This window comes from Microcebus murinus, chromosome 3 (genome assembly GCF_040939455.1).
Source record: "Microcebus murinus isolate Inina chromosome 3, M.murinus_Inina_mat1.0, whole genome shotgun sequence".
NCBI classification, from domain to species: domain Eukaryota; kingdom Metazoa; phylum Chordata; class Mammalia; order Primates; family Cheirogaleidae; genus Microcebus; species Microcebus murinus.
In genome coordinates, this window is record NC_134106.1 from 78,185,163 (window position 1) to 78,212,152 (window position 26,990).

The 26,990-nt window shown below is 37.7% G+C and overlaps 2 protein-coding genes and 1 pseudogene across 10 annotated transcripts; 1 reads left to right on the plus strand and 2 right to left on the minus strand.

Annotated features, from left to right (window-relative positions):
• Nucleotides 1–2,973: 2,973 nt before the first annotated feature.
• Nucleotides 2,974–15,084, minus strand: MITD1 (microtubule interacting and trafficking domain containing 1). Of its 5 annotated transcripts, XM_012787019.3 has the most exons (7): nucleotides 14,848–15,084; nucleotides 7,636–7,737; nucleotides 5,868–6,004; nucleotides 5,702–5,788; nucleotides 4,897–5,012; nucleotides 3,277–3,337; nucleotides 2,977–3,197 (listed from the first exon to the last, which is right to left on the minus strand). In XM_012787019.3, exons 1-7 carry the CDS (start codon nucleotides 15,020–15,022, stop codon nucleotides 3,102–3,104), a joined length of 774 nt encoding a protein of 257 aa, XP_012642473.1. In that variant the 5' UTR covers nucleotides 15,023–15,084; the 3' UTR covers nucleotides 2,977–3,101. The 5 variants fall into 5 exon arrangements, with proteins under 5 accessions (XP_020141861.1, XP_012642473.1, XP_075857142.1 ...); XM_020286272.2 differs by lacking the exon at nucleotides 5,702–5,788 and having other exon boundaries at nucleotides 2,974–3,197; XM_076001025.1 differs by lacking the exons at nucleotides 2,977–3,197; nucleotides 3,277–3,337 and adding an exon at nucleotides 4,521–4,698.
• Nucleotides 15,085–15,111: 27 nt separating this feature from the next.
• On the plus strand, nucleotides 15,112–26,675 carry MRPL30 (mitochondrial ribosomal protein L30). Of its 5 annotated transcripts, none has more exons than XM_012787020.3 (6): nucleotides 15,141–15,262; nucleotides 19,331–19,409; nucleotides 20,825–20,905; nucleotides 23,197–23,343; nucleotides 23,565–23,638; nucleotides 24,571–26,675. In XM_012787020.3, the coding sequence occupies exons 2-6, from the start codon at nucleotides 19,359–19,361 to the stop codon at nucleotides 24,701–24,703; spliced, it is 486 nt and encodes a 161-aa protein (XP_012642474.1). In that variant the 5' UTR covers nucleotides 15,141–15,262; nucleotides 19,331–19,358; the 3' UTR covers nucleotides 24,704–26,675. The 5 variants fall into 5 exon arrangements, with proteins under 5 accessions (XP_075857145.1, XP_012642474.1, XP_012642476.1 ...); XM_012787021.3 differs by lacking the exon at nucleotides 15,141–15,262 and adding an exon at nucleotides 15,270–15,563; XM_076001029.1 differs by lacking the exon at nucleotides 15,141–15,262 and adding an exon at nucleotides 17,048–17,127.
• On the minus strand, nucleotides 23,871–24,199 carry LOC105883682 (protein FAM32A-like; annotated as a pseudogene).
• Nucleotides 26,676–26,990: the final 315 nt, after the last annotated feature.

The following is a 26,990-nucleotide window of genomic DNA, read 5'->3' on the forward strand; positions in this document are numbered from 1 at the left end:
GAATTGACAGGGGAGGAAAGCATAATTCAGCCTGAAACACAGGAGTTTCAGGACCCTGAGGGACCTCTTTACCTGAAACAATGTAATATAGTATTTGAATATCACCAAATTGATTTTGGTCCTCTTTTTTATGAATTATTTTCTTTTCATATATCAGAATGGATCCATTCCATCTCCACCCTACACCATCCCCCCCCCCCTTTTTTTGAGGAACAGAAGAAATGGACATACAGGGTTTTGCCTACAACTGGTTATCTCAGAGTCAGGGTGGAGTTAAGTGAAGGGGATTTTACTTTCCAAGTTGTTCCTGGGACTAACATAATTAGCAGTTTAGCTGTTGATTTGAGGCACGTTTAATTGGCAGGTGCATTTATTTTTTAGCAGCAATATTAAGTACCAGGTAAACACAATTTTGAGATTTCTCATGGGCATATTTTTAAACACTACTTGTTGCAACACATGAAAATTATTCTCTGCGAAAAGTATAAAAATCCTGATAAAATGTGCTTTGGTGCAGTAATACCATCTGTTCCTCAAGAGCGAGGATATCATCAGATGAAGGGTGTTAAGGGTTTCAAATTCCAGAAGAAATGTGAGGAAGCAACACCTGGAACAGATTCAAGGCATATTTTGCAGGTAGATTCCGCAGAACTTTTTGAGTGTTTACATATAGGGATGAGACAGAGAAGTAAAAATGACTCCTAGTTTTCTTAGCTGGGTGGTTGGGAGTAAACATATGGAATGTGAGAATGTGTATCAAAATTTCAGTGGGGGTATACTGTTTGTGTGCTTCTGAGATGCCATATGACATGTCAAATAGGCAGTTGAATTAGAACTCCAAGAAGTCGGCTTAATTTGTAAATTTGAGAGTTGACAGCATATAAATAGTCATGAAAATGGACAATTTTGGACTTTTATAATTAATCTAAAATTTAAAATGTAAACCATTTAGCATCTGAATCCCCTTATGCTTGGGGAATTTTCCACCTTATAAAACTTGGTGGGATCACTCTAGCCTGGGCAACAAAGTGAGACTCTATCTCAAAAAAAACAAAACTTTGTGGGAGCTAGAGCCCACTTCCCTCCATGGAAATATACGCTTTCCCAGCCTCCCTTGAAATGAGGGAATGGGCACATGACCTAGGCTCTGCCAATCAGGTTCACCTGCTCCAGACTTTGAATCAGAAGCTAGTGATGCAGAAAATCTGGGATGGTGAGAACCCTTCCCTAGCAGTAATGCCAGGAGCCTGAATTTCTTGGGTAACAAAGGCAGTGAGGCAGACAATGGTAGCATCCCATGCCAGTGATGTGACGCAGGCTACCGCATCCAACTCTTGTATCAGGGTCAGCAAGGGTATCATCTGATTAGTTCTGGGCTGTGATTCTAGATGCGATTTTTCACTGCAAAGCCTCCATGTCTCAGTCTATAGCTCAACTACCTACTATCCTTATAATAAATCCCTTTTTGCTTACATTAGGTAGTAGCAATTTTTGTTGCTTTTTACTAAGAGCACTTACTGGTGTAATCACTTACAGTGTGTGAACTGAAAAAAATGAGGTTATTACCTAGTACCTAGTTTAGGGGAATTCCAGTATTTAAAAGGTAGGATGAAGGAGAAAAGTATGTTTCATGAAAATTGAGAATTTCAAGAGAGGAGCAGCCAACCGGGTCAAATGCTCCTGAAAGGTCAGGTAATATGGTGGTATGGAGGTCATGACATTAACAAATGCAATTTCAGTGGAGTGACTGGGGTGGCTAGATTAAAGTATGTTGAAGTGTGTGTGACTAGGTAGTGAGGAAATGAGAAAAACCTGTATAGAAAGAACTCTTTCAAGAAGTTCATTCATGAAGGAGAACAAAAAATAGGGTGGCATCTGGCTGGGGATGTGTACTGGCAGGAATAATGCAGTAAAGCAGGAAGAGAGTGCTCTCAGGACCAAGTCCTTGGGGAGGCTAAAGGAGGTCAGGTCAAGGTCACTGCCAAAAATCTGGCCATCTTACTTATATATTAGAAATGTTAACTTTTTCTGTATGTTGTAAATTTTATCTTTAATGTTTTTTAACTTTATGGTTTTTTTAACTCAAGTTTTAAATATTTATATGATATCTTTTGTTCTTTCCTTTACAGTTCTTAGGTTTTATGTTATGCTTAGTTCATTTAGTGGGGTTTTTTTTTTAAATGGATTTTTCATTTAATTAGCTGTTTAATCCACATAATGTACAAGGTTGCCCAGACCACTCTGTCCAACTCTGTTCCTATGGCTTCCACACCATTTAACTCTGCCTGAATGGTCTCCAAATGTGATGTTTGTATGTACACTCTCCAATACCGAATACTGGAACCTAAGTTTTCCTCTTACAGACTTTGGCTTAGCTTGTTCTTTAAGCTTACGTCCTCTAGCATTCGCCCCCTCTTCCAGCCCATCTCCGTGGAACCTTTTCTTTGTCCCCAACCACTCAATTGGCATCTGGATAGATGAGCCTACCCAGAACAGTTGATTCTAAGCTACACGGCTTCACAAATATGCCAGCCAAAGTAAATGACCTGCAAAAGGCATCTGGATAACTAAATAGCTTGATTTGCCTTTAGGTTAGGTAATATTAGACAACTGAATGTTGGTAAATGTCTGCCAAAGACAATTATCTTTCTTAACTGTTAACAAAATTAACATTGTATTTTTTTCCATTTTTTAACAGAATACTTTTTTTCCTGGTTATGAGATCGGCAAGCATATATGTCTCTTAAAAGCATGCTAATCCATGACAATTTTCCCTCCTAAACTCAAAACACCCCCAAGGGCAAGTTTAAAATTCAACTCATCTTCATAATAGATGCTCATTATTTGTTGACTTATCTTTCAATAAGAGAAAAGCTGGTAAAAAATGTTTAAATTAGCTATATGACTTGAAAGAGTATAAATCTACTGAGTAATATATGTACAGATATATTTAGGATTGTTCCACAACTGAACAATGCATCCATAAATTAGTAGAAATGTAAGTTTATTGTGAAATATATACATTATAAAATGATCTGTTCAAAAATTTAAAAATCCAATATTCACTTAAAGTAGAAATATATAAATTAGGCTACTACCCATCATATTTTTTTTGTGTGCTTGTTATGAAAAATGTCCACTGTTGTTTCATGACATGGTCTTAAATCAAAATCACAATATCCAAGGTAAAAATTACCCTAAGAAGAGAAGAAAAGAGTATTGTTCAAAATGATATAAAAACAGTGTTATACATTTACTTATAAAATTATATCCTACCTGTGGTTTCTTAAAGTAATCTAGTCCCCTTCCAATCTTAATCATCCATCCATTGTTGAACCTATTGAAATTAGTATATAGTGTTATAGTCAAGACATTTCACTTAAGTCAGACAGTTATTAAAGCTGTAGCGTATTGGCCGGGCATGGTGGCTCACGCCTGTAATCCTAGAACTCTGGGAGGCCGAGGCAGGCAGATCGCTCAAGGTCAGGAGTTCAAAACCAGCCTGAGCAAGAGCAAGACCCTGTCTCTACTAAAAATAGAAACAAATTAATTGGCCAACTAAAAATATATAGAAAAAATTAGGCAGGCATGGTGGCATGTGCCAGTAGTCCTAGCTACTTGGGAGGCTGAGGCAGAAGGATCGCTTGAGCCCAGGAGTTTGAGGTTGCTGTGAGCTAGGCCGATGCCACGGCACTCTAGCCAGAGCAACAAAGTGAGACTCTGTCTCAAAAAAAAAAGAAAGCCGTAGCGTATTAAGTGTTAGCAAAATTTCCCCCAACAAAGAAAACCACTTCCTCCAAGTAGCATGAGTTGAATCAAAACTGGGGTTAATCATGGGCTGTGTCCATAATGAAACAAACTCATAGAAACAATGAGTTTATTTGATTAGCTAATAATTTAACAACTAAAATTTACTCCTGAATTTCAGCTTGTTGATAAAACTTTCCTGTTCTGCTAACAAGTGGTTGCAAAGTATATTCAGGAAGACCAGTGGTGTTTCAGGAATTCCACTACCTAAAGATGGGGAATGTGAGCAGGAAGAGCCCTGGACCCTGATCTCTGCTTTACCTACAGCAGCTGCATTTTCACCTATTTTGAATATTTAGGTTGTGCTTAAGTTTTCATTAAAACTGAGGGTGCTCTTGCTATAAGCATATGCAAACTACTGTGCTAAACAAAGGGAAGATATCACTGAAATAACTGTATATACTGTTTTCTTACAGACTCAGCATATTATCATGCCTACTAGAATATTTAATAACCCATAAAAAATAAAACCACATTAAGTAAATATTAATTTCACTAGAAATTATCCCAATATCATAATACTATATGTATAGTTGAATAGACAGAAAAGTACTCCCTGTTCCTACATGACACAGAACATGTAAATTTTATTCCATTGTGAAATATTAGGCCGGAGGTGGTGGCTCACATCTGTAATCAATCCTAGCACTCTGGGAGGCCAAAGCGAGAGGATTGCTTGAGCTCAGGAGTTCAAGACCAGCCTGAGCAAGAGCCAGACTCCGTCTCTACTAAAAATAGAAAAAATTAGCCAGGCGTTGGTAGCACTCGCCTGTAGTCCCAGCTACTCGGGAGGCTGAGGCAGGAGGATTGCTTGAGCCCAGGAATTTGAGGTTGCTGTGAGCTAGGCTGATGCCACGACACTCTAGCCCAGGTGACAGAGCAAGACTCTGTCTCAAAAAAAAAAAAGAAATATTAAACTCATACAGGACAAAATAAGCTTTTTTCTTTTCAAAAATGAGAAGTTACTAAAATTGAGTTTTATTTGAAATTCAAATATTTAAATGTAATATATATACAATTATATAAAACTTATTGAGGGAAATTTTAAAAGTATATTTTACAAAAATTAAAATATTATTGTACACTAACCTAATTTCTCGGTCATGTATTGAAGAAGAGTATTCTATTTCCAACAGCACTCCATGATTGCTGAGTGATTGTTTTATTTCTTCCAGGGCGCTAATCTGTTGCTCTTTCTTAATGCCCTGTTAATAGCAAAAATATAACTTTCTGCCTCAGTTATTAATATTTAAAATTATCCCTAAGCTACACAATATATATCGTAGGTGGATTACAATGTAAATGTTCTATACTAGTTTCAATGTCTATTATCTCAAAGAAGCAACCAAAGAATATGAAATAGTTTAAACAGCAATATTTTTATCAAAATCATTTTTTTTTTCCTAATGTGAACATAACACAACTCCATCCTCTCTCCTTACATGTATTTTAGTAATGATGTTTAGTCATCCAGGTGGGGCTGCCATCTTCTCAAATTAATCCTACAAATCATAATTATTTAGAAGCATTCCTATTTACATCAAATCAAGATACAGATGCCCACTATCACATCATGGTACTATCCCCCAGATAAAATACTTGGTAAAGAGACAAAATTGTAAATAGGCAAACAGTGTGATTGCTTCCTAGAGCATCCAAAAGATAAAACTGACAAACTATTGAGCTAAACTATGAAAGTATTTAGCAAAATGGCCTAATACAAGGTCAATATCCTAAAAGTCAGTAACATTTTTCTCAAGATATTGTTAGGTAGTAAGTTAATTCCCAAAGAAACAAATCTAGCTGAAGCACTGAGTCCAGGTTTTCCTTGATTGACCTACATCTTGTAACTGAATAAAGCTAAGAAGAAAGAGTAGGTGCTTTCGATACCTACTTTATCCAGAGAGGTGAGAAGGTGAATAGTTTTTACTTTACATGGTCTCTTAATAAGCATCTCACAAAATCGAAGAAAGTTATACAGCTGAAAGACATTAGGATGGAATATTACTAACTGTACACTTAAAATAATACTTCATTATGTTTTAGTACATTTCACATACCTGATGAGTATTTCTAATATAAGGATCTTCTATCCAAACTTCTGTAACTGTCTCATTAAGGTATTCTTGAAAAAGTGACTCATAACTGAAACCTGTTGCATTCTCTTCTATTTTAATTTGCTTGTGATATTTTCCATCTATAAAACAAATGCTACAATATCAAAACCAGTGACTTTTTGCACATTTTATGTATAGTGATTAATCAGAATCAGATACAAATTAAGTTTTTTAATTTATTCACTCAGTAAAATTCTTATTGAATGCCTACTACATACCATACACATTGCAAAATGCTACACATACAAAGGTAAATAAGGCAAACCATTCCATGAGTGATTTCTGCCTTCACAGAGGCTAGGCAAGGGGGAAAGTCAAGAGATTTCCTGGAACCAGTTCTTGAGCTGGATCCTATAGACCAGGCAGTTTATTCAAGGGAGGGCTGTATGTATAAAGGTGTCTGATAACTTCCTTTCACCATGGGTAGAACCACAAGCTATAACTCAGTGGCTACCTGGTCCTTCGCTTCAGACTTGTCTTTTTGTGTCTTACAATTTAATAGCTAAAGTAGTATAAAGCACAAATGCAGTAGAATACAGAGTTTAGAAATCTTTCTTGGCACTTGTAGAGTCTTAAGTAGAAATTTATACTACTTAATAACCCAAGCCAACCACAGAGGTATCACAGGATCAATAGGATAGTTCCATTGTTTTGGTTAATTTACAATAATTATTGAATAAATTATCAGAGACCTTTAAGGTATTTTAAAAATATGACCCCTAATGATACTTCCTGATTTTTAAGGTGTTGCACTTTATACTTTATTTAAAAAGCAGAAGCTTGGATTCTGTTCCAAATAATTCCACAGAGATAATGTTAGCAACTATGCATCAGTTTTTAAGCCAACCTAGCCACATGGGTTAATGTAACTCAATGTATTCAAACCACAATGCTGATGGTACTATATTTCATCAATGTTCTGGAGTCAAATTTTGTTGTAGATTTCAACTTGGGTTGAAGGAAATACAATTTTATTCCCACTCAACAGAAGACCTCAGTGGGGGCCCCAGGGTATGGATTGGTACAGGATACTAGAAGAGGTAGAGAAAGAAGGGTGTAGTAAGGATAGAGAGAAAGGAACAGCTGGGGGGCTGGGAGCACTGGTTTTTTAAGGCAGTAGGATATTTGGCTCTAGAAAGCAGCAGCAGTGTGCACTTTAGCTAAGGGTGGCAATGATCTTTTATACACACACTTACATGTGGGAAACTAATAAATAGGGAATAATATCTACCTTACCTCTAATCATTAGGAATACTTAACTCTTGAAATACTTTGATTCACAAGAAAATCTGAGAGAAGTGCCACGAGTTTCTTTAGCTAGTTTCATAATTTTGGTCATTTCATAAAGGGAAATACAAATAAAATTCAGGATTTACATGCAGCATTTCTCTATAGTAATTCTTAAACTGGGGTCCACACATAAGCTTCATGGAGATCTTTAAATTCTTTAAAAATGGCTTGTAAAGTTCTATAGTATGTATATAGCTTTCATCAGATGCTAAAAGGGGTGCCTGACCCCACCCTCCCAACTGAAAAAAAAAAAGGTTTTCTATCCTCCTGTATTGGGGGGTAGAAATGCAGAATAAAACTGTAAGCTCCCAAGACAAATGGCCTACTACACAGAGCTCCAAAGGGCAGAAGCCAGAAACAGTGGGCAAACAGACTATATGATAGTAGTTTAAGGATACATTTTCTAAAACAGCCTCTTTACCTTCTTTTTCTTGATCCAAGTATTTCTTTATGTTTTCTGCTCTATCCATGTAGTTGGAAATTTTTTGTCTGAGATTACATTTCTTAGTATAATCTTTGGTGCCTATAAATTAAAAAATATATATATATTCCCAAATTTCAAAACAGTTTTTCTATTTAGTTCCAGCATTATTTCCAGTTTCCCAAGTTTTCTACAAATTTCCTATCCTTTAGCATGGTTTGCCTCAGTCCTAAAATATACACACGTTGGTCTCAAATTTGGCTTGAACATACAGGACCTTCATTTTTACACTACGCATCCAAAGCAGCTTTGTTTAGAAGTGGAAACCTGTGTCTCACCTCTGGAACACCAAATCTGGTAGGGTGAGAAAGGTGGCTTATTACATGTCAAACTTGAGTCTGAGCACTATTTTGTCCTAATTACCCACAAGTTGAAATTTTAGTGTAATTAAAAGATAGCAAAGGGCTGGGCGTGGTGGCTCATGCCTGTAATCCTAGCACTCTGAGAGGCTGAGGCGGGCGGATTGCTCAAGCTCAGGAGTTCGAAACCACCCTGAGCAAGAGCGAGACCCTGTCTCTACTATAAATAGAAAGAAATTAATTGGCCAACTAATACATATAGAAAAAAAAAATTAGCCGGGCATGGTGGCGCATGCCTGTAGTCCCAGCTACTCGGGAGGCTGAGGCAACAGGATTGCTTGAGCCCAGGAGTTTGAGGTTGCTGTAAGCTAGGCTGACGCCATGGCACTCACTCTAGCCTGGACAACAAAGTGAGACTCTGTCTCAAAATAAATAAATAAATAAAAGATAGCAAAGGATATCTATTTATCTTCCACAAAACCGACTTCTCTTCCAGACCTCCCCATTATAGTTAATGGTCATTTTTACAGCTACCCAAAAAATATGTCATTTTTGAATATACATAATCAATAAAGTCTTACCCCCAATGCCCCATCCTTCCAAATCAATCACCAAATCACTTCTGCTTCCTCCCTCCCTCCTTGTTTTCCTTCCTTCCACATTGCTTATACTTTCCATAATAATTTCATTTTTAATCTCTCATTTTTAAAAACATTTTATTGTGAATTAATTTTATATTTACAGAAAAACTGCAAAAAAGGTACAAAGTTCCCTTCACCCAGATTCCCCTAAAGTTAACATATCTCAAAACCATAGTACAATTACCAGAGCTAGGAAATTAACATTAATACAATAATATGAACTTATCTAAAATTTTATTTGAATTTCACCAATTTTCCCCAATAGTGAAAGTTTCTTTTCTGGTTCAGGATTCCACACTGCATTTAGTTATGTCCCCTGGGATCTGTGATGGTTTCTTAGACTTTCTTTGATAGTTCCTTAGTCTTTCTTTTATGACCTTGACATTTAGGAAGGGTGTTGGTCAGTTATTTTGTAGAATGTCTCTAATTTTGGGCTGTGTGATGTTTTGTCATGATTAGACTGAGGTTATACACTAAGGCAAGAAAATCACAGAAGTGATGTGCCTTTCTCAGTGGGTACATAATTGATGTGTCTTATTTTGATGATATTAACTTTGACCACTTGGTTAACGTGTAGTTTACAGATTTGTCCACTGTAAAATCACTATTTTCTCCTTTATAATTAATATGTATTTTGTGGGGAGATATCCTGTTTCTCATTTCTTTGTCCCACTAATTTTAGCATCCATTAATGGTCCTTGCCTGCAACAATTATGACCGTGATGTTTGTAAAATGGTGGTTTTCTATTTCCATCATCCCTTTTTTTTTGAGACAGAGTCTTGCTTTGTTGCCCAGGCTAGACTGAGTGCCATGGCATCAGCTTAGCTCACAGCAACCTCAATCTCCTGGGCTCAAGCAATCCTGCTGCTTCAGCCTCCCTAGTAGCTGGGACTACAGGCACGCGCCACCATGCCCGGCTAATTTTTTCTATATAGACTAGTTGGCCAATTAATTTCTTTCTATTTATAGTAGAGACCGGGTCTTGCTCTTGCTCAGGCTGGTTTCGAACTCCTCGAGCAATCCGCCGGCCTCAGCCTCCCAGAGTGCTAGGATTACAGGCGTGAGCCACCGTGCCTGGCCATCCCTTCTTAATCTATTTATTTATTCAGTTATTTATTTATGTCAGTACAGACGCATGAATATTTATTTTATTCTGTGGGTTATAATCCAATAGTATAATTTTCCTGCTCAAATTTTATCAGTTTTGGCATTGACACCTCCTTCATGTTGATTCCTCTGTCTTTTCAACATGCTTCCATCATTTTTGAGTACTTCCTTATTTTTTGATGGAAGATGTTTTAAACTCCTCTTGCATATTTACGGCCCAGCCCTGGATTCAACCATTTTTCCAAGAAGCCTTGGTTCCTTTTCTTGAATAATGCTATTGAGAAACCAAATTCTGGGTGCATGTGTGCCCATTGCTACTGGGGGAGTCCCACCACTACTTCTAAACCCTCTCAGTCAACATAGCTAGGAAGTATATGTAGGTTTACTAACACAAATACATTTATATTTATTTCTGTTTTCATCCATCTGAATATATGTTTAAAAACCAGGAGTTCATGGTGATAACTTTGCTTCCACAGTGTTCATTCTAGTGTTCCCCCTTTCCTTCTTTGTAACTTCTTTTATTATTCACAATATATTTACTTGTTTATCCCAGTATACATATTAAATAGTTTTAGAATTCCTATCCCTGTGAGAAACAAACTTGCCAATTAGAATACAATGTTTGTATACTATTCATTTTGTCTTAACCTTACAGAATACAGTCAAAATTTTATATTCCAAAGATACACAGGTTACCTATTTTCTTCCTTCTCCTTATATATTACAATTGCATAATTCCGAGGTGTCACTCTCTCCTCAGCCTGCTACCCCATTCCTATTTCCCCCTTCTTTCTACTTCTTTCCCACATACTCTACTTTAGATAATCTTATTTTCTGGTTTTATCCTTCCTGTGTTTCTTCTGAACAAATGAATATTTTCTTCTATCTTCTTTTTACATGAATTAGCATATCAAATATTGATACCCTTTGTCCTTTGTAGTTTTCACTTAACAATCAATGTATCTGGAAATCACTCCGTATCAGTTCATAAAGATCTTCCTCACTCTTTTTAACAGAAGTATAGTACTTCATCGTGTGGATATACCATAGTTTATTCAACCACTGCCCTACCCATGAGTATTTAGGTTTGTTCCCAACATTTTATTGATATCAATATAATTACTCAAATCTTTTTCTTTCCATTCCTTTTATTGCCATGGTTATTATCATTTAGACCCCAACTTTCTCATGGCTATAAGACCATAGCATAAGAAAATCCTAATATATCCATAAATCTCTTGTGAGGAACCCTATTTGCTCCTCCTAAGGTGATAGGAAAACTCATACTTTTCTACTAGGTTGATACATGCTCCTCTAAACACAAAAACCTTTAATCAGCCTGTCTTTTTTGTCAGGATTAAGTATTTATGATCTCTTTACAAAGAGATAGTATAAATAATGGTTAAGAGCAAAGTGTCTGGAGTCACACTGTTTTAGTTCAAAACCTATTTTTTAACTTTTGGCTGTGTGACCATGAACAGTTATTCAACCTCTCTGTATCCTCATCTGTAACATGGAAACCATAATAGTATCTCAGATAGTTGTTGAGATAATTATAGAAGAGTCTGTAGACCCACCCTTCAGTCATCATGCCATGTTTTCCGGTCTTGTAAGCTTACAGCCACCTTTGACTCCCATTAGAACCTCACTCCCACATCTAATCATGTGCCAGTGCCAATAATTCAACATCCTTATCCTAATATAGGTATTCGCCTCCCTGATTCATTCAGGTGCTTATCACCTCTCATCTTTTTATAAAATTTGTATTTAATTTTAATTGACACATAATTGTACACATTAATGGGGTAAAATGTGATGTTTTGATACATGTATACATTGTATAATGATCAAATTAAATCATCCATCACCTCACATATTTATTCTTTGTGGTAAGAGCATTCAAAATCTCTTCTAGCCATCTTGTAATATACAACGCATTAACTACAGTCACCTTACTGTGCAATAGGACACCAGAACTTATTTTTCCTAACTGTAACTATGTATGCATTGACAACCTCTCCCCCTCCCTTTCCCAGCCTTCAGTAAACACTCTTCTACTTTCTGTGTCTATGAGATTAACATTTTTAGGTTTTGCATATGAAATCATACAGTAATTGTCTTTCTGTGTCTGGCTTATTTCACGTAACATAATGTCCTCCAGGTTCATCCGTGCTGTCACAAATGACAGGATTTCATTCTTTTTTATGGCTGAATAGTATTCTATTGTATATACATGCCACATTTTCTTTATCTATTCATCTGTTGTTGAATACCTAGGTTGGTTCCATATTTTGGCTATTGTGAATAGTGCTGTAATAAACACAGGAGTGCAAGTACCTCTTCAGCATATTGATTTCATTTCCTTTGGATATATAGCATAGTGGAATTGTTGGATCATATGATAGTTCTATTTTTAATTTTTTGATGAACCTCCATACTGTTTTACATAATGGCTGTACTCAACTCTCATCTTGATTTGTGCAGTAGTGCCTTAATTGGTCTTCTTAACTTCCGTCTCTACATGTGCATATCTATTTTACACCCTTGCCACATGCAGTCATTTATTCAAGAAATATTTATTGAGAACTATTAATACATGCCAGACATTGTTCTAAGCACTGGGATATGGTAGTTAATAAATCAGACATAATACTCCCCTACTATTCACATAGGAGGAAAGACAAGAATAAAAATAAATTGGTAAAATAAGCATATTACATTGTGATAAGTGCTATTAAATAAAATTAAAGCAAGGAAAAAGGGTAGGGAGTGCTGGGATCAGGGTTGTAATTTTACACTGGAGGTCAGGGAAGGCCTCACAAAGAAAGTGATATTTATGTAAAGAACTGAAGGAGTAGCGGGAGTATGCCATGCAAATATTTGTGAGAGAAGAACATATTCCTAAGAGAGACAAGCCCTGAAATTTTGTACTCTAATTTTGTAAAAACCTTAAATGGTTTTCCTTGCCTATGCAATGAGTTAAAATCTCCTGGCAGTCAAGGCCTTTCACAATGTGATCCAAGCCCCTATGTACCTCCACCCTTTACTTCTCACTCTCCCTCTTGAGATATATACACAGAATCAGCTGAATCACTTATTTGGTAAAACAGCACAGACAGAATTTGAATACTCTTAGCTGAATTTCTGACTTCTAAATTCTACTTTTTCCTCCAAAGCCCATTATCAAACATCACTTCTACCTTTCTGCTCCTAAATGACCTTTAACTATTTATCCTCACTGCACATGTCTATTATCTCTCTCCTGGCACTTATTCCCTACATTAGAGTTATTTGCATGTGGGGTCTTAACTTGTTTCTGTCATGTCACTGTCTCTGTAACCTCTACAGGATCAGTGAAACTCACTAGAGCTGAACTCTTGTGATTCTCCTGCTTTAGACTCCTAGAGCAGCCAGGACTTGGTCCACCTGAGGAACACTGTACACTCTCTTTTTGGGATGCAGTATAGACAGTCATTAAGGCCTTGGGCTCCAACTGTGGCTCTACCACCTCCTAGGGGCAAAATTTGAAAGCTAACCACTTTTCTATGCTGTAAAATGGAGAATACCATCAACTTCTACTTCACAGGGCAATTGTAAAGGATGAAACGAGATCATGCTTTTAATGTGCTCTGCCTGGCACTCAGTACTCATAAAGGATAGCTATGCTTATTGTTGTTGTCATGTTCATCATTATCATTATCTTCAAAAAGGATTTGTTCTGTCCAGTTTGGATTCAGCCAAGGCCACACGTAGCCTTGAGGCCACACGTAGCCTTGAGGCCACAGGTTCCTCACCCCAGATTGGTCCAGACTAGGAGCTCCAGGCATTGGGGAGCAGAGGTTGGTTTTATCAATTTAGTATATAATTATTAGGTGTCTACTATGAGCCAGGGGTTGTGCTGGGCATTAAGGAATTTGGTTACTTCTCAACACTGAACAACTACCTACTAGTATTAGGCAGGGAACAAATCTGCAGGTGGCAGATACAGGCCAGCAGAGCAGTTCCTAGTAGTGGTGAAGCTGGGGAAGGGACTGCAGGAAAATGCAGCTAACAACTGAAAAGAGCAAGAAGTTGAGGTTTTTAAGACATACACACCTGTGGAGCTACAACTCTGTTATAAGAGCACCTGTCAATCATGTATATCAATCATCTGGTAACATCCCACACCTGCAGTAAACCCGCCCCCAGAGCAGGCAATAAAAGGAAACTAGCTGAGCGTTCTTAACGTCTTTCTCCACTAGTGGAGACTGACCCATTCCTCTTTGGAACATACTCTCGCTTTGTACAGTTCCCTTCTTTTCTGCAATAAAAGTTGTATAGAATTGTTTCCTGTCTGTCCTCACTCTGTCACACCAGCCCTGCTTGTGAATTTTCCAAGCAAGGAGCCAAAGAACCAGGACAACAGTCTGCGAAGAGGCCTGACCTGACAATAGTAAAATCTCACTGATCCCATTCACAATCTTGCATATTTCTCACACCGAATTTCAGTACTTTCATTTAACAAAAAATTTTTCTTCTTCTGCTATGTGATTTTTTTTAACTTTTACTGAAAATGTTGAAACAGAAAGGTAAGAATAATAGTATACTAACACCCTTATTGCCCAGCACCCAAATTTTAAAAATTGTTAGCATGTTTTGCCATATTCAACTTTTTTAAGTAAAATTAAATTGCAGACCTCATGACATTTCTTTCCAAAATAATTTAGTCTGCATCTCTAAAAATTAAAGACAGTTTTTCCGAAAAAATCACATTGCCTAACAAAATTAATAATTTTAATGTCGCCCAATCCATATTCCATCTTTGCACATTGATCCAAAAATGTCTTTTAAAGCTCATTCAAACTCAGGTCCTCTCAAAGACTACATATTACATTTGGTTATGTCTCTTAAGTCTTTTAAAATCTAGCATAGTGTAATACACACACACCCACACTCATTTTCTTGATGACATCAGTCTATTAAAGATCTATCCCATCTTCAGCCTCTTGACTGCTTCTTCGCCGTGTGAAAAGAATCGTTTTTAACTCTCTCACTCTATCCCAGTCACAGCGACAGCCAGCTCCTTTTCCTCAGGTCCTCCCGGTCAAGGCTCATTGCTCACCTTTCAGAACCTGCAGGAGCAGATCAATCCCCTCTTGGTAGCACACCAGAGCCTGCGGGTACCGGTACTCCGAATCCAGTTCCACTGCCCGCTTTAGCACGGTGACTGCAGCAGTGCTCTCGGGATCCTGCCCAAGCCCAGACTGCGCCATAATTCCAGGCACTCCCCTCCGCATCCAGGCTGAAGGTGGGCGGATTTGCTGCGCTTCCGGGACGCGGTCACGTGACGCGCACGAGCCTGCGCTCTCTTTCTGTGGCGCTTCTTCACTGGGAGAAATTTCGCCGGAACTAAAATGCCCGGATTCGCAGATGGCAAGCACTGCGCCGGCAGGGTTTGAGTGTCGTACTTGGTCGTTCTTCCTTTGTTCTGCTTCCCCTCGATGGGAAGATTCAGGCTGAATGTCCAGCGGGTGCTGGTGAGTGGGGAATGAGGGCACGAAAGTATTGCATTTTTCACCAGGAGTATGTATCTGGGAACCCTCTGCAGATGCTGATTGATTTTCCCTGTTCCGTTCTGAGTCGAGTTGGCAGGTTACAGCGACCTAATTGGGACTGCCTCTCGATCCCTTTTTATTGGTCCCGGAAAAACCACTGGCTGGTCGCGGATCCTGTTTCCCAATTCTGAGGGTCTAGGGCCGCGCGGCTTGTTGAACTCTGACTCTTGGAATTCAAGAGCGAAGCCGCTGAGGCTGGACGGCTTGGGAAGGGAAATTCGAGGTTGGTTTTGTTTTGGCATTTTCTGTGCTGCTGCGTTATTCATAACTTAAGGTTCCCATTGAGAATCAGTGTTACTTAATTTTTTAAAACGAAGACACAAAATTGCCATATTTTTAAATTGCTGCATTTTAAAGTGCAAACCTTCTGGAGTTGGCAATTACAATATTTGCCAGTTTACTAATAACTGTGATTTTGCGACCATGTTTTGGTCGTCACTTACACAAAGCTGCTTGTTCTGCCTTTTTTGCCAAGGGCCAGTTGTGAGGGCTGCCAACTTACTACTTATTAGGCACTAGCTGAGAAAAGAGACTCACTCAATTCTTGGCTTCACAGATCTCGGTTTATTGCAAGAGAAATGCTATGGTCTGCATTTTCAGTAGTGTTTCCCCCCTTTTAAAATTAGATATATGTTTTGTATCTTTAGAAAAAGAAATAGCTTTTTAAAAGAACCATTGCATGCATAGTCATCGTAAAAAGACAAAAGAAAAAAAACCTACCAGACTTTAACGAGTGTATGTTAATGATTTTTCTGACAGCCTTCTAGAGTTTTTCTGTATATACATACACATTCACAGACATTTTTAAAAAGATAAATGGGATCAAACCTTATATTTTCCTATTGCAGCTGTGCAAGAGAAAAGCTGTTGTATAGGAGTATAATTGTTTCAAGGTCCAAGAGTTATGTGCATAATTTTTAAGAATAACATTTACTTTATTAAAACTTAAAAGTTTTGAGCCGAGGAGCAGTAGTGCGCTTTATAGTCTAGAGGCTGAGGTGAGAGGATTGCTTGAGGCCAGGAATTCAATGCCAGTGGCATACCTGGGCAATGTATTAAGACTTCATAACTAAAAACATAGCTTTCGCTGTCACACCTTCTGAAGTCTGTAAATTGAACTTCATTCATTCAGCAAAAATATATTGTGTTTACTACAGGACATTTGCAGCTTTAGGTAGATATTTGGAATACATTTGTGAATATAAGACCCTAAACAACAAAATACTAAAAATCCTTGTCGTGTGGAACTAACATGCTATTGAGTGGAGACAGACAATAAACAACAAACCTAGCAAATAAGTTATGTTGGAAGACAGGTGCTATGGAAAGTAAATCAAGTAGAGCAAGGGATTGGGAGTGCTGACAATTGTAGTGTGGATGAAAATGTTAAATAATGTGATCAGGGTAGACCTTATTGAGATGATGAGAATTGAGCCAAAAATTGAAAAAGGTAAGGGAATTAGCCGTGTAAATATCAGGATCATTCCAGGAGAGGAAACAGCCAAAGGGAGCATGCCTGCTTGGCTAGTACCAGGTCAAGCAAGGGGGAGAAGCTTGGAGATGGAGTCCTGGAGGTAGGTAGGGAGAGGGGGCAGGGTAGGGATGGTTGGTAGTGGGGAGTAGGGAGTTAAGGACTGCTGTGATTGAAGTGGAGAGGCATTAGAAGTTTTTTATTTTTTCCTAAATTAATTTTATTTTTGAATAATTTTAGATTTCCAGAAAAGTTGTGAGGATAGTACAGAGTTGCTATATATGCTACACCCAGCTTCCCCTTTTATTAACATCATGTAAGTGTGCTACATTTGTTACAGCTGATGAACTAATATTGATAAATTGTTAATTAAAGCCTGTACTTTATTCAAATTTCCTTAGTTTTTGCTAATTTCCTTTTACTATTCCAGGATCCCATCCAGAATGCCACATTACACTTAATGGTCATGTCTCCCTTAGGCAAGCTCCTCTTGACTGTGACAGTTCTTCAGACTTTCCTCCTTTTAGATGACCTTGATAGTTTTGAGGCAGTTAGATATTTGATAAAGTACTAATCACATATTTTGTACAGTGTCCCACAATTGGAGTTTGTCTGCTGTTTTTTCTTAGAGTGGGATGGATTTGGGGGAAGAAGACCATAGAGATGAAATGCCATTCTTCTCATTCCATTATATTAAGGGTACATGTTATCAACTTGACTTTGGTGGTAGTGTTTGCCAAGTTTCTCTAATGTAAAGTTAATTTTCCCTTTTTCTATACTGTACTCTTTGGGAGAAAGTCATTAAGCATAGCCTGCACTTATGGGCTGAGTGGTTCTGCTCGATTTTATTATTTTTTTGTTTTTTTTGTTTCGTTTGGGTTTTTTCTTTTAGAGACAGGATCTCACGATGTTGCTCAGGCTGGTCTTGACTTCCTGGCATCAAGCTATCCTCTCCCCTAAGCCTCCCAAATATTAGGGATTACTGGTACAAGCCACTTTGTCCAGCAGTTCCACCTTCTTGAGGGGAGAGTATCTACATAAATTATTTTGAATCCTTCTATATGGGATATTTATTTCTATTCTTTCGTTAATTTATTAACTTATTTATATCAGTATGGGCTTATGGTTATTTATTTTTGTTTGGGTTAAAAGCCAATACATCATTACTTATTTTGCTCAAATGTTTCTAGCTTTGGCCATTGGGAGCTCTTTCAGTTGGCTCCTATGTCCCTTTAACATACTTGCATCATTTTGTTTTTTTGAGTAATACCTTTCTGGCACTACAGGATCCTTCAGACATAATCAGCCATTTCGCCAAGAACCCTTATTCTTTGTATTAGAGAATGCTCTTAAAAACCAAGATCTGGGTGCTGGGTGTGCTCATTGCTACTGGATGCAATTGCTTTTAGATCCTCCCAGCTAACAGAGCTAATCCATGTATACATACACATCTATAATTATTTCTGTATCTGTCAATATCTATGTTAAGCTAAACATGTTCCAACTCTAATGGGGTATACATGGATCATTCTAGCCTTCCCCTCTAGAAACCTGGCTTTTTCGAAGATTTTGAGCAGAGTGGCATTGTCTGATAAAGGATTTAATAAGATGACTTACTGCTGATAAGGAAAATAGATGTTAGAGGAATGGAAATGGAAGCCGAATCTACAGCGATAGTACCCTGAATGCGCCAAATCTTGTCTGCAGTGAAAGCCAGAAGTCCAATTAGGAGGATTTTGTTGAAATCTAAGTTAGAAAGATTTTTGAAAGTGTGAAGCTAAATGAATTTTGGATTAGCATATAATGCCTAATTTGAGAGGGAAAAGTATGGTAAAATAAATTAGCATTAGATTGGTTCAGTTGCTGAGGAATTTTTCAGAAGACATCTTGCATTGATTCCCACAACTCTATTGCTTTGTCCACCTCACAGGAAAGACTTGAGTGAGCTCACTTAGAATTTGAGTGAACTAGAATCTGGTGGACACTAAAATACAACACTTACCCTATTTTCATGTGTTAGAATATTCTTATTAGCCTTGTAATAGTGTAATTTTATAATAATAAAAATTACCATTTATTGAGGATTTCACATGTGCCAGGTACTGTTTTAGGTGCTCTGTAGAATAACTCATTTGCAATATAGGTATTATTTTCTTTCTTTTCTGGGGGAAAAAAAATTGAAACACAAATTAAGTAACTTGTCCAAGATATACATGTAGTTCATGAACCTAGTATTTCTGCTCTTGGTATAAGTCAGTATCGTAGGCTATAATAGTTTTGTAGTTTTGTGTCTAATAAACATAACCATTTTAGGTTATAGCAGCAAGGGATATACATTAAGGATAGTTTAAAAATACAAGCAAAAAAGTTCTAGTTTTCTTTTTAACAGAAAGGTATTATGATATCGAGAAAATGTACTGGACTAGGAATTAGGAGAATTGAATTCCAGACCATATAATTAACTTCCTATTCATTTCCAAGACATATTTGATGATGGATCTATTTTCTATTTCTCATAGCCTCTGAAAAGAATAGATCACTACACTGATGGCAGGGATTTTGTGCAAAGTAGTTCAGAGGCCCTTGGGTAGACTACAGGTAAGTGTTCTTTTCGAGAATTATTCTTGAATTATTCTATGAATTTTTTTCTAATTACAAAATATATAGGCAAGTTAAATGCTTTTACAAATTCCTACTTTTATAAATTTTTTAATGTTGGGAGTTAATTTTGTTTATTTATGGTTTATCTGCTCTTTTATCCCTAAAGATTAGGATTCAAAAAAGACCTTTTTCTAGAGAACATGCCAATAAAAAAATGGCTACTGTTGATTTCCCTTGATCTGCCTTAATCTTCTTAGTTTTAGGGGTGTTTTCCCCCTTCTGTTATGAAAGGGATATATTTTCAATCGTAGAAAGTTAGAAAAATATAGAAAAGCAGTAGGAAGAGAAATCATCTCTGAGAGATCATTAGTGTTAGTATTTTCGTGTATTTCGTTCTAGACTTTCTTTTAAAAAGTACAGTACTGCAGCCTAATCTACTCTTAAGGACCAGAGCCTAGGTATAGACTTGCTACTGGCAGGAGCTGACGCTAATGTCAGGTACTTACATATGTTATCTTAACCTCAGATTACTCCACGCTAATGTCAGGTACTTTACATATGTTATCTTAACCTCAGATTACTCCTGTGAGGTCAGTATTATTTCCATTTTGGAACTGAGGAAACTGACCCTCTGAGAAGGTAAGTGTTCCAAGTCTCACAGGTAGCAGGTGGCAGAACCAGGATTAGAAGCTCAGTGTTTCCTTTCCTACCCTCATTCCTTCCTGCCTAATCTCTAGTTGTTTATGCCATCTCGGAAATATAGGGAAGGCTGCAAGGGAATGACTGTTGCCCATTCACAGAGCAATATCCTGGTATGAAAGATTAGCAATGAATCCTTCTTTGGCAGCCTGAGAGAAACAGGATTGGAGAAATATATAATAGAAACAAGAGATAAGAACTAGGAGTGGTAGCATTGTTAGGACTTATAAAGAAAACTGGAAACTCATTTTGGATTTCTTTTACATTATCTTGTTGAAGGTAAATTCTTGAATGTTGCCTAGAGCAAGAGTAGGTAAACTATGGCCTCCAGGCCAAATTCAGCCTGCCACCTATTTTTGTAAATAAAGTTTTATTGAAACATGCCTGCCACACCCACTTGTTTACTACATATTATCTGTGACTGCTTTCACCCAATAATGGCATACTCAAGTCTTGGCAGTGGAGACTGCATACTATCTGGTCCTTTGCAGAGAAAGGTTACCAACACATGATCTAGAAATCTATATTTATGTGCTTTTAGTTTTATATGTCAGTGGTTAGATAGGATATATTCATTCAGCTAAGGAGCTAAAATAAACTTTTAACAGTTATAGGTTAGGTTAGAACAGACTTTTATCACCTGATGATTAGTGAGTATGGATTTCTGCACTTAAACAGTTCTAAAAAAATAAATGCTTTATATCATATTTTAGACTGTGACAAAAGGTGCAGAATCTCTGATTTGTACAGACTGGATTCGTCACAAATTTACCAGGTCAAGAATTCCGGATAAAGTAAGAACAAAGTGTTTTGTTTTGTTTTGTTTTGTTTTTTGGTATGTTGTTTTTTTTAAAACATGTCTTAAAAGGTACCTGTTTTTGTAATATGGAAAGCTTTTATGTTAAATTATGTGTGGTTGTAGGTAGTGGTGTACAGTTTAAAACATAAAATTTATGTAGCTAATAATTATTAAGAATAAAACCGTGTTTTGTTACCTATGCCACTGGTCTCCACAGTAGTGCATTTTTATTATTTCAAAGTCTGTTTATACCTGCTTATGGTTTTTGTGGGGGGTGTGTGTATGTGTATCACCATTGTCCTGAGCAAACAGTAGGTCTTCCTACTCAGGCAGGCTCTCACTATATGACTCTTCATTTTCTGTATTGATCATTGCTACTTGGGATCTTTCAGCTTTTTCTGTTAGATTTGTATGTACCTATCATTCTTTCAGAAAACATTGATGAAGCCCTCCATTGATTTTTGCTTTTATTTTCTTTTGGTTTGTTTTTGTTGTTGTTTGTTTTTTTTAAATTAGTAGACTTTATTTCGTAGAGCAGTTTTAGGTTTATGGAAGAATTGATGAGAAAGTACAGAGTTCCTATGTGTGCCGTCTGCCCAGCATACACAGTTCTCTCTGTTATTAACATTGGGCATTGGTGTGGTACGATTGATTAACATCTGGCATTGGTGTGGTACAATTGTTACAATGGATGAAATAGCATTGACACATTGTTAACTAAAGACCATAGTTTACAGTAGGGTTTGCTCTTTATGCTATGCAGTTGCGTGGGTTTTGACAAATGCATAATGTCATTGTATCCACCATTGTAGTGTCATAGGAATAGTCTTACTGCCCTAAATATCACTTGTGCTCCACCTATTCATGCCTCCCTCCCAACTCCTGGCAACCGCTGATCTTTTTACTAACTCTATAGTTTTTCCTTTTCTCTAATGTCATATATTTGGAATCATAGAATATGTAAGCCCTGGCCGGGCACTGTGTCTCACGCCTGTAATCCTAGCTCTCTGGGAGGCCGAGGCGGGCAGATTGCTCCAGGTCAGGAGTTCGAAACCAGCCTGAGCAAAAGCAAGATCCCATCTCTACTATAAATAGAAAGAAATTAATTGGCCAACTAATACATACAGAAAAAATTAGCCGGGCATGGTGGCATATGCCTGTAGTCCCAGCTACATGGGAAGCTGAGGCAGTAGGATCGCTTGAGCCCAGGAGTTTGAGGTTGCTGTGAGCTAGGTTGATGGCACGGCACTCACTCTAGCCTGGGCAACAAAGCGAGACTCTGTCGCAAAAAAAAAAAAAAAAGAATATATAAGCCCTTTCAGACTGGCTTCTTTCACTTAATAATATATGCATGTAAGTTTCCTCCATGTCTTTTCTTGGCTTGATAGCTTATTTCTTCTTATTGCTGAATAATACTGCATTGTGTGGATATACAGTTTATTTGTGCAATTACTTATTGAAGGACATCTTGGTTGTTTCCCTTTTTTTTGGCAATAATGAAAAATGCTGCTATGAACATTCGTATGCAGGTTTTTATGTGGACATAAGTTTTCAGCTCAACAGGTAAATACCTAGGAGTGCAATTGCTGGATTGTATGGTACAGACTATGTTTAGCTTTGTAAAACGTGGGTTTTTTGTTCGTTTATTTGCAGGTTTTTTCTCCCTAATTTTTTTTATTGTGGTAAATTACACATATTATAAAATGTACCTGCTGGGTGCGGTGGCTCACACCTGTAATCCTAGCACTCTGGGAGGCCAAGACAGGTAGATTGTTTGAGCTCAGGAGTTTGAGACCAGCCTGAGCAAGAGCGAGACCTTGTCTCTACTAAAAATAGAAAGAAATTAGCTAGACAACTAAAAATATATAGAAAAAATTAGCTGGGCATAGTGGCATGTGCCTGTAGTCCCTCCCAGCTACTCAGGAGGCTGAGGCAGAAGGATTGCTTGAGCCCAGGAGTTTGAGGTTGCTGTGAGCTAGGTTGATGCCACGGCACTCTAGCCCAGGCAATAGAGTGAGACTCTGTCCTAAAAAAAAAAAAAGAAAAGAAAAGAAATGTTCAATTTGAAGTTGAAAATTATATACTAATTAAGGATGAGATCATCACATCCAAAATAAGATGGTAAGAAAAAACAAAATAGAAAAATAAAATAATAAAAAAATAATAATAATTAAAAAAAAAGGATGAGATCATTACATGGGGGTGTGTGATTTAATAAAAAAATGGGAGGTGCATAGAAGCTGTGTGTAAGTTGAAACTTTACCATTTATAATTCCTCCTTTGTAGGTGTTTCAGCCTTCACCTGAAGATCATGAAAAGTATGGTGGGGATCCACAGAACCCTCATAAACTACATATTGTTACCAGAATAAGAAGTACAAGAAGACGTCCATATTGGGAAAAAGATGTAATAAAGATGCTTGGATTACAAAAAGTATGCAACTATTTTAGTCATCTTTAGTGTTGTGTAAATTGGCTTTAAATTTTACATTTTTTTAACTTTAAGGTATATGTTTATTATTTTTGTGTTTAAGTGTATTACTTAGTGTGACTTACTTGTAAGTTTCAGACAGAATGAGCCTTCAATATAACACTTTATTGAAACACAGAACTGTTTTTTAAATTGATCCATAATGTTGTTTCTTTTATTCATAGGCACATACCCCTCAAGTTCACAAGAACATCCCTTCAGTGAATGCAAAACTGAAAGTGGTTAAACATTTGATAAGGTTTGTTGTTTATCTCAGCAATTTTTTATTTGTTTGTTTGTTTTTGAAATGATAGTCTTACTTTAATCAAGTTCTAGGATAAGATCACACAGCTTTGAAAAGCACTGTCACGGCAGAAAATGTGAGGATGTGCATAAAGCAATATTTCCAGAAAATACCAGAGGGACCAGACATAACCCTGACTTGGTCTTCTGCTTTGCCTCGATGCTGCTCTGTACCCAAGGCCAGAACGCTACTTCATCCAGCTGACTTAGGGGATGTCCTAATGCTCTGTGAATGTATCCAGTGTCTGCTGAAGTCCTCCACTCTCTGCTTGTGGGTTTCGGATGCTTTCTTCAGAATCCTTTCCATCTGCCGCTTCTCCGGCATCTTCTCCAAGGCCACCTTTGCTGGGGTCCGCTTGTCCAAGCCGCATGCACCACTTCCCCTCCTCATTCTTTTTCCTCATTTCCATCACTTCCAGGAGTTTTGCCTATGTCCTTCTGTTTCTTTTTCCGCTTGGTCATGCCACACTCTGTGTTGCTTCAGCGGTCCCTTTTGGACCTGCTTGTAGGCTGCCATTATCCTTACCCGCAATTAGGTAGTAGACTGCCCTAAGCAGTTTTAAACATGTGTTGCCTAGTGTAATTCTAAATGCATTTTCTTATTTTTTAATATTCTGAAAAAACATTTTGTTTACTTTATTGACACATAATTGTATGGGCTACACAGTGATGTTTCAATACATATAGTGTATACTGATTGAATCAGGGTAATTAGCATATCTGTCATCTCAAACATTTATTTCTTTGTGATGAGAACATTCAATATCTCTTTCTAGCTATTTGAAACTATGTAATATTGTTAACTATGTATATGTTATAGTCATCGTACAGTGATACAGAGCACTAGAACTTAATTCACCTATCTAAATGCATTTTCTTATGTCACAGAATCAAGCCCCTGAAGTTGCCACAAGGACTTCCAACAGAAGAAAACATGTCTAATACGTGCCTCAAGAGCACTGGGGAATTAGTAGTGCAGTGGCATCTGAAACCTGTTGAGGAGGAAACAATTAAGTCCTAATGCCAGAGTAGCTCCAGATTTAAAAATGCAAGTCATTTTTATTTAAAATGATGAGAATGTTTTCATTAAAATTTGTTTTAAGTACCAGTCATTTTCACTGACTAAACCTACTGTGATTCTTCCTTACTATAGACTTGGAGGTTTTAGTTTAAAGCTTAGTTCAATTTAATTCTCTCCCCTTTCCCTCCTTTTTTTTTTTTTTTTTTTTTTTTTTGATTGGCTGGTTGGTTTGTTTTCTCTGAGATAGGGTCTCATCTGCCACCTGGACTAGAGTGCAGTGGCATCATCGTAGCTCGCTGCAACCTCAAATTCCTGGGCTCAGGCAATCCTGCCTCAGCCTCCTGAGTAGCTCAGGCTACCGTACCACAGCACCAAGCTAACGTTTTAATTTGTTGTAGAGACAGTCTCATTGTGTTGCCCAGGCTGGTCTAGAACTCCTGGCCTCAAGTGATCTTTTTGCCTCTGCCTCCCAAGTAGCTAGGATTATAGGCGTGTACCACCATGCCTGGCCCTTTCTATCTTATAGTTTCACTCTAAAATGAGTGAGGATGGCATTGTTTAAACATCTAGGTTCAAGTCTACTGCCAACTTAGCCATTATCATTAACTGTTTTGTAAAAATTGTTTTCTTGTTTAATTGAATTCACCTCTTTGAGTGAACACTGTGCTACCACTTGGAGAAATCCAGAGCTGACAAAAAGATGGTTCCTGCCCATCAGGAGCTTATACTCTGTTCTGCTGTAGAACAGAGATTCAGCCAAAATTGTGAAACACTGGGCACAGCTAGACTGGCTGCTTTGTGCTTCAGTGTCTATAAATACATACATGGACATGGGTTCATTTTATCCCTAAATTTAATACCAAAATGGTATGTATTTTCTAATTACAAATCGTAATTTGACCTAAACTTTATTATTGTACTCTGCTTGGGCAAAACATGTAGAGCGCTGTGTAAATTTTTTCCTCGTAGAACAAAGGTATGAAATGAAAGCATTTTAGGGTTTATTCAAAAACAAACTATCATTCTATTTTCAGCTCCAGAGTTATACTTTGCAGGTAGTAAGTAATGGATCATAACTGGCAGTGGGTGTATAAAGGAGATGACATCAATAGCCGTAAATACCAATAACACATTCTTGTATATGTAAGAATGTGACAGGCTTCTAAACATACTCCTGCCTTTGTTACCAAAGTAAAGGTACTTCTCTTAATAAGGTAACTTTCAGAATGAAGAGGAAGGGCAGGAAAGCACTGCCATTATTTGCTTGAGAGACAGATTTTTAAGTAGAAGTGAAACTAGGGACATTGTAATAGTAAGGGTGTACTGAGGAGTCACTCTCCATACCAGGCACCTGGTATGGAGACACCAAGCCCAGCTAATTTTTTTTTTCCTGTAGAGACAGGGTCTCACCATGTTGCCCAGGCTAGTCTTGAACTTTTGGGTGCAAATCTTCTAACCTCAGCCTCCCAAAGTGCTGGGGTTACAGGCATGAGCCACCAAACCTGGCCAGCATCATAAAAGTTTTTATTTCCTTTTGTAGCTGTTGTCTCTTGGGAGCCAGAATATCTATAACTCCCACCTGGAGAATGAAAATTTCCAAAGTGATAACAATTTTAATACTCTATATGGCAAGAGCTTTTCCAGTTCTCTTCCCCTTCGACAGTCTCTACAACCCACCTCCCACAGCTAGAGTCAGGGGAGATGAGGAGAACTTTATGGTTATTTTTTCCTTTGGAGGAATATTATTCAAATTCTTATTATCTTAATATTTCATAGTCCATGGTTAGCAGCCATACACTTTCAGCTGTCCTCAGCCGTCTTAGATTGGGTTGCCTGGAAATAGATTCTGAGATGAAAGTTTGTGTGCAAGTATTTATTTAAGAAGTGTTCTCTGGGGAAAATGTTGTAAAAGAATGGACCTGGGAGGGAAAGGACTTTAAGAAAGGAAAATAAAAGGCACGTTATCAAGCAACCCCCTGTAACTTTGACTCAGTTTCACAGCTGGCTCCGGAGACAGTGTAGGTCACATTGTTATGATCTAGACAAAGAAGCTAATGTATTAGAACCCCACGCCCATCAGTTATTGTTTAAGGTTTGTGGCTGCCAATTCCCAGGCCCTCCAGGATATTTCTGCTCCAGAGGGCAGCCCTCTGACAAAGAGACTCCGGTGCTGACTCTTGGGAGTAAAAGTGCTCAGGTAGCTGCTGAGCATGAAACATGGCAAAGGTGTCCAAGGAGGCACGGGTGAGATACTGACAGCATCTGTGATGGTCCACTTCTTTTTTTT

What these genes read in the sequence shown, in the direction of transcription:
- MRPL30 (XM_012787020.3), top strand. Translation starts at nt 19,359, where the DNA reads ATGGCAGGGATTTTGTGCAAAGTAGTTCAGAGGCCCTTGGGTAGACTA. An exon ending in GGCCCTTGGGTAGACTACAG is followed by an intron (nt 19,410 to 20,824) that starts GTAAGTGTTCTT and finishes ATCATATTTTAG; the next exon opens with ACTGTGACAAAAGGTGCAGA. An exon ending in GGTCAAGAATTCCGGATAAA is followed by an intron (nt 20,906 to 23,196) that starts GTAAGAACAAAG and finishes CCTCCTTTGTAG; the next exon opens with GTGTTTCAGCCTTCACCTGA.
- MITD1 (XM_076001025.1), bottom strand. Translation starts at nt 15,022, where the DNA reads ATGCGGAGGGGAGTGCCTGGAATTATGGCGCAGTCTGGGCTTGGGCAG. An exon ending in GCTCCTGCAGGTTCTGAAAG is followed by an intron (nt 7,738 to 14,847) that starts GTGAGCAATGAG and finishes TTTAATTTATAG; the next exon opens with GCACCAAAGATTATACTAAG. An exon ending in TTCTCACCTCTCTGGATAAA is followed by an intron (nt 5,013 to 5,701) that starts GTAGGTATCGAA and finishes TGCTATTAACAG; the next exon opens with GGCATTAAGAAAGAGCAACA.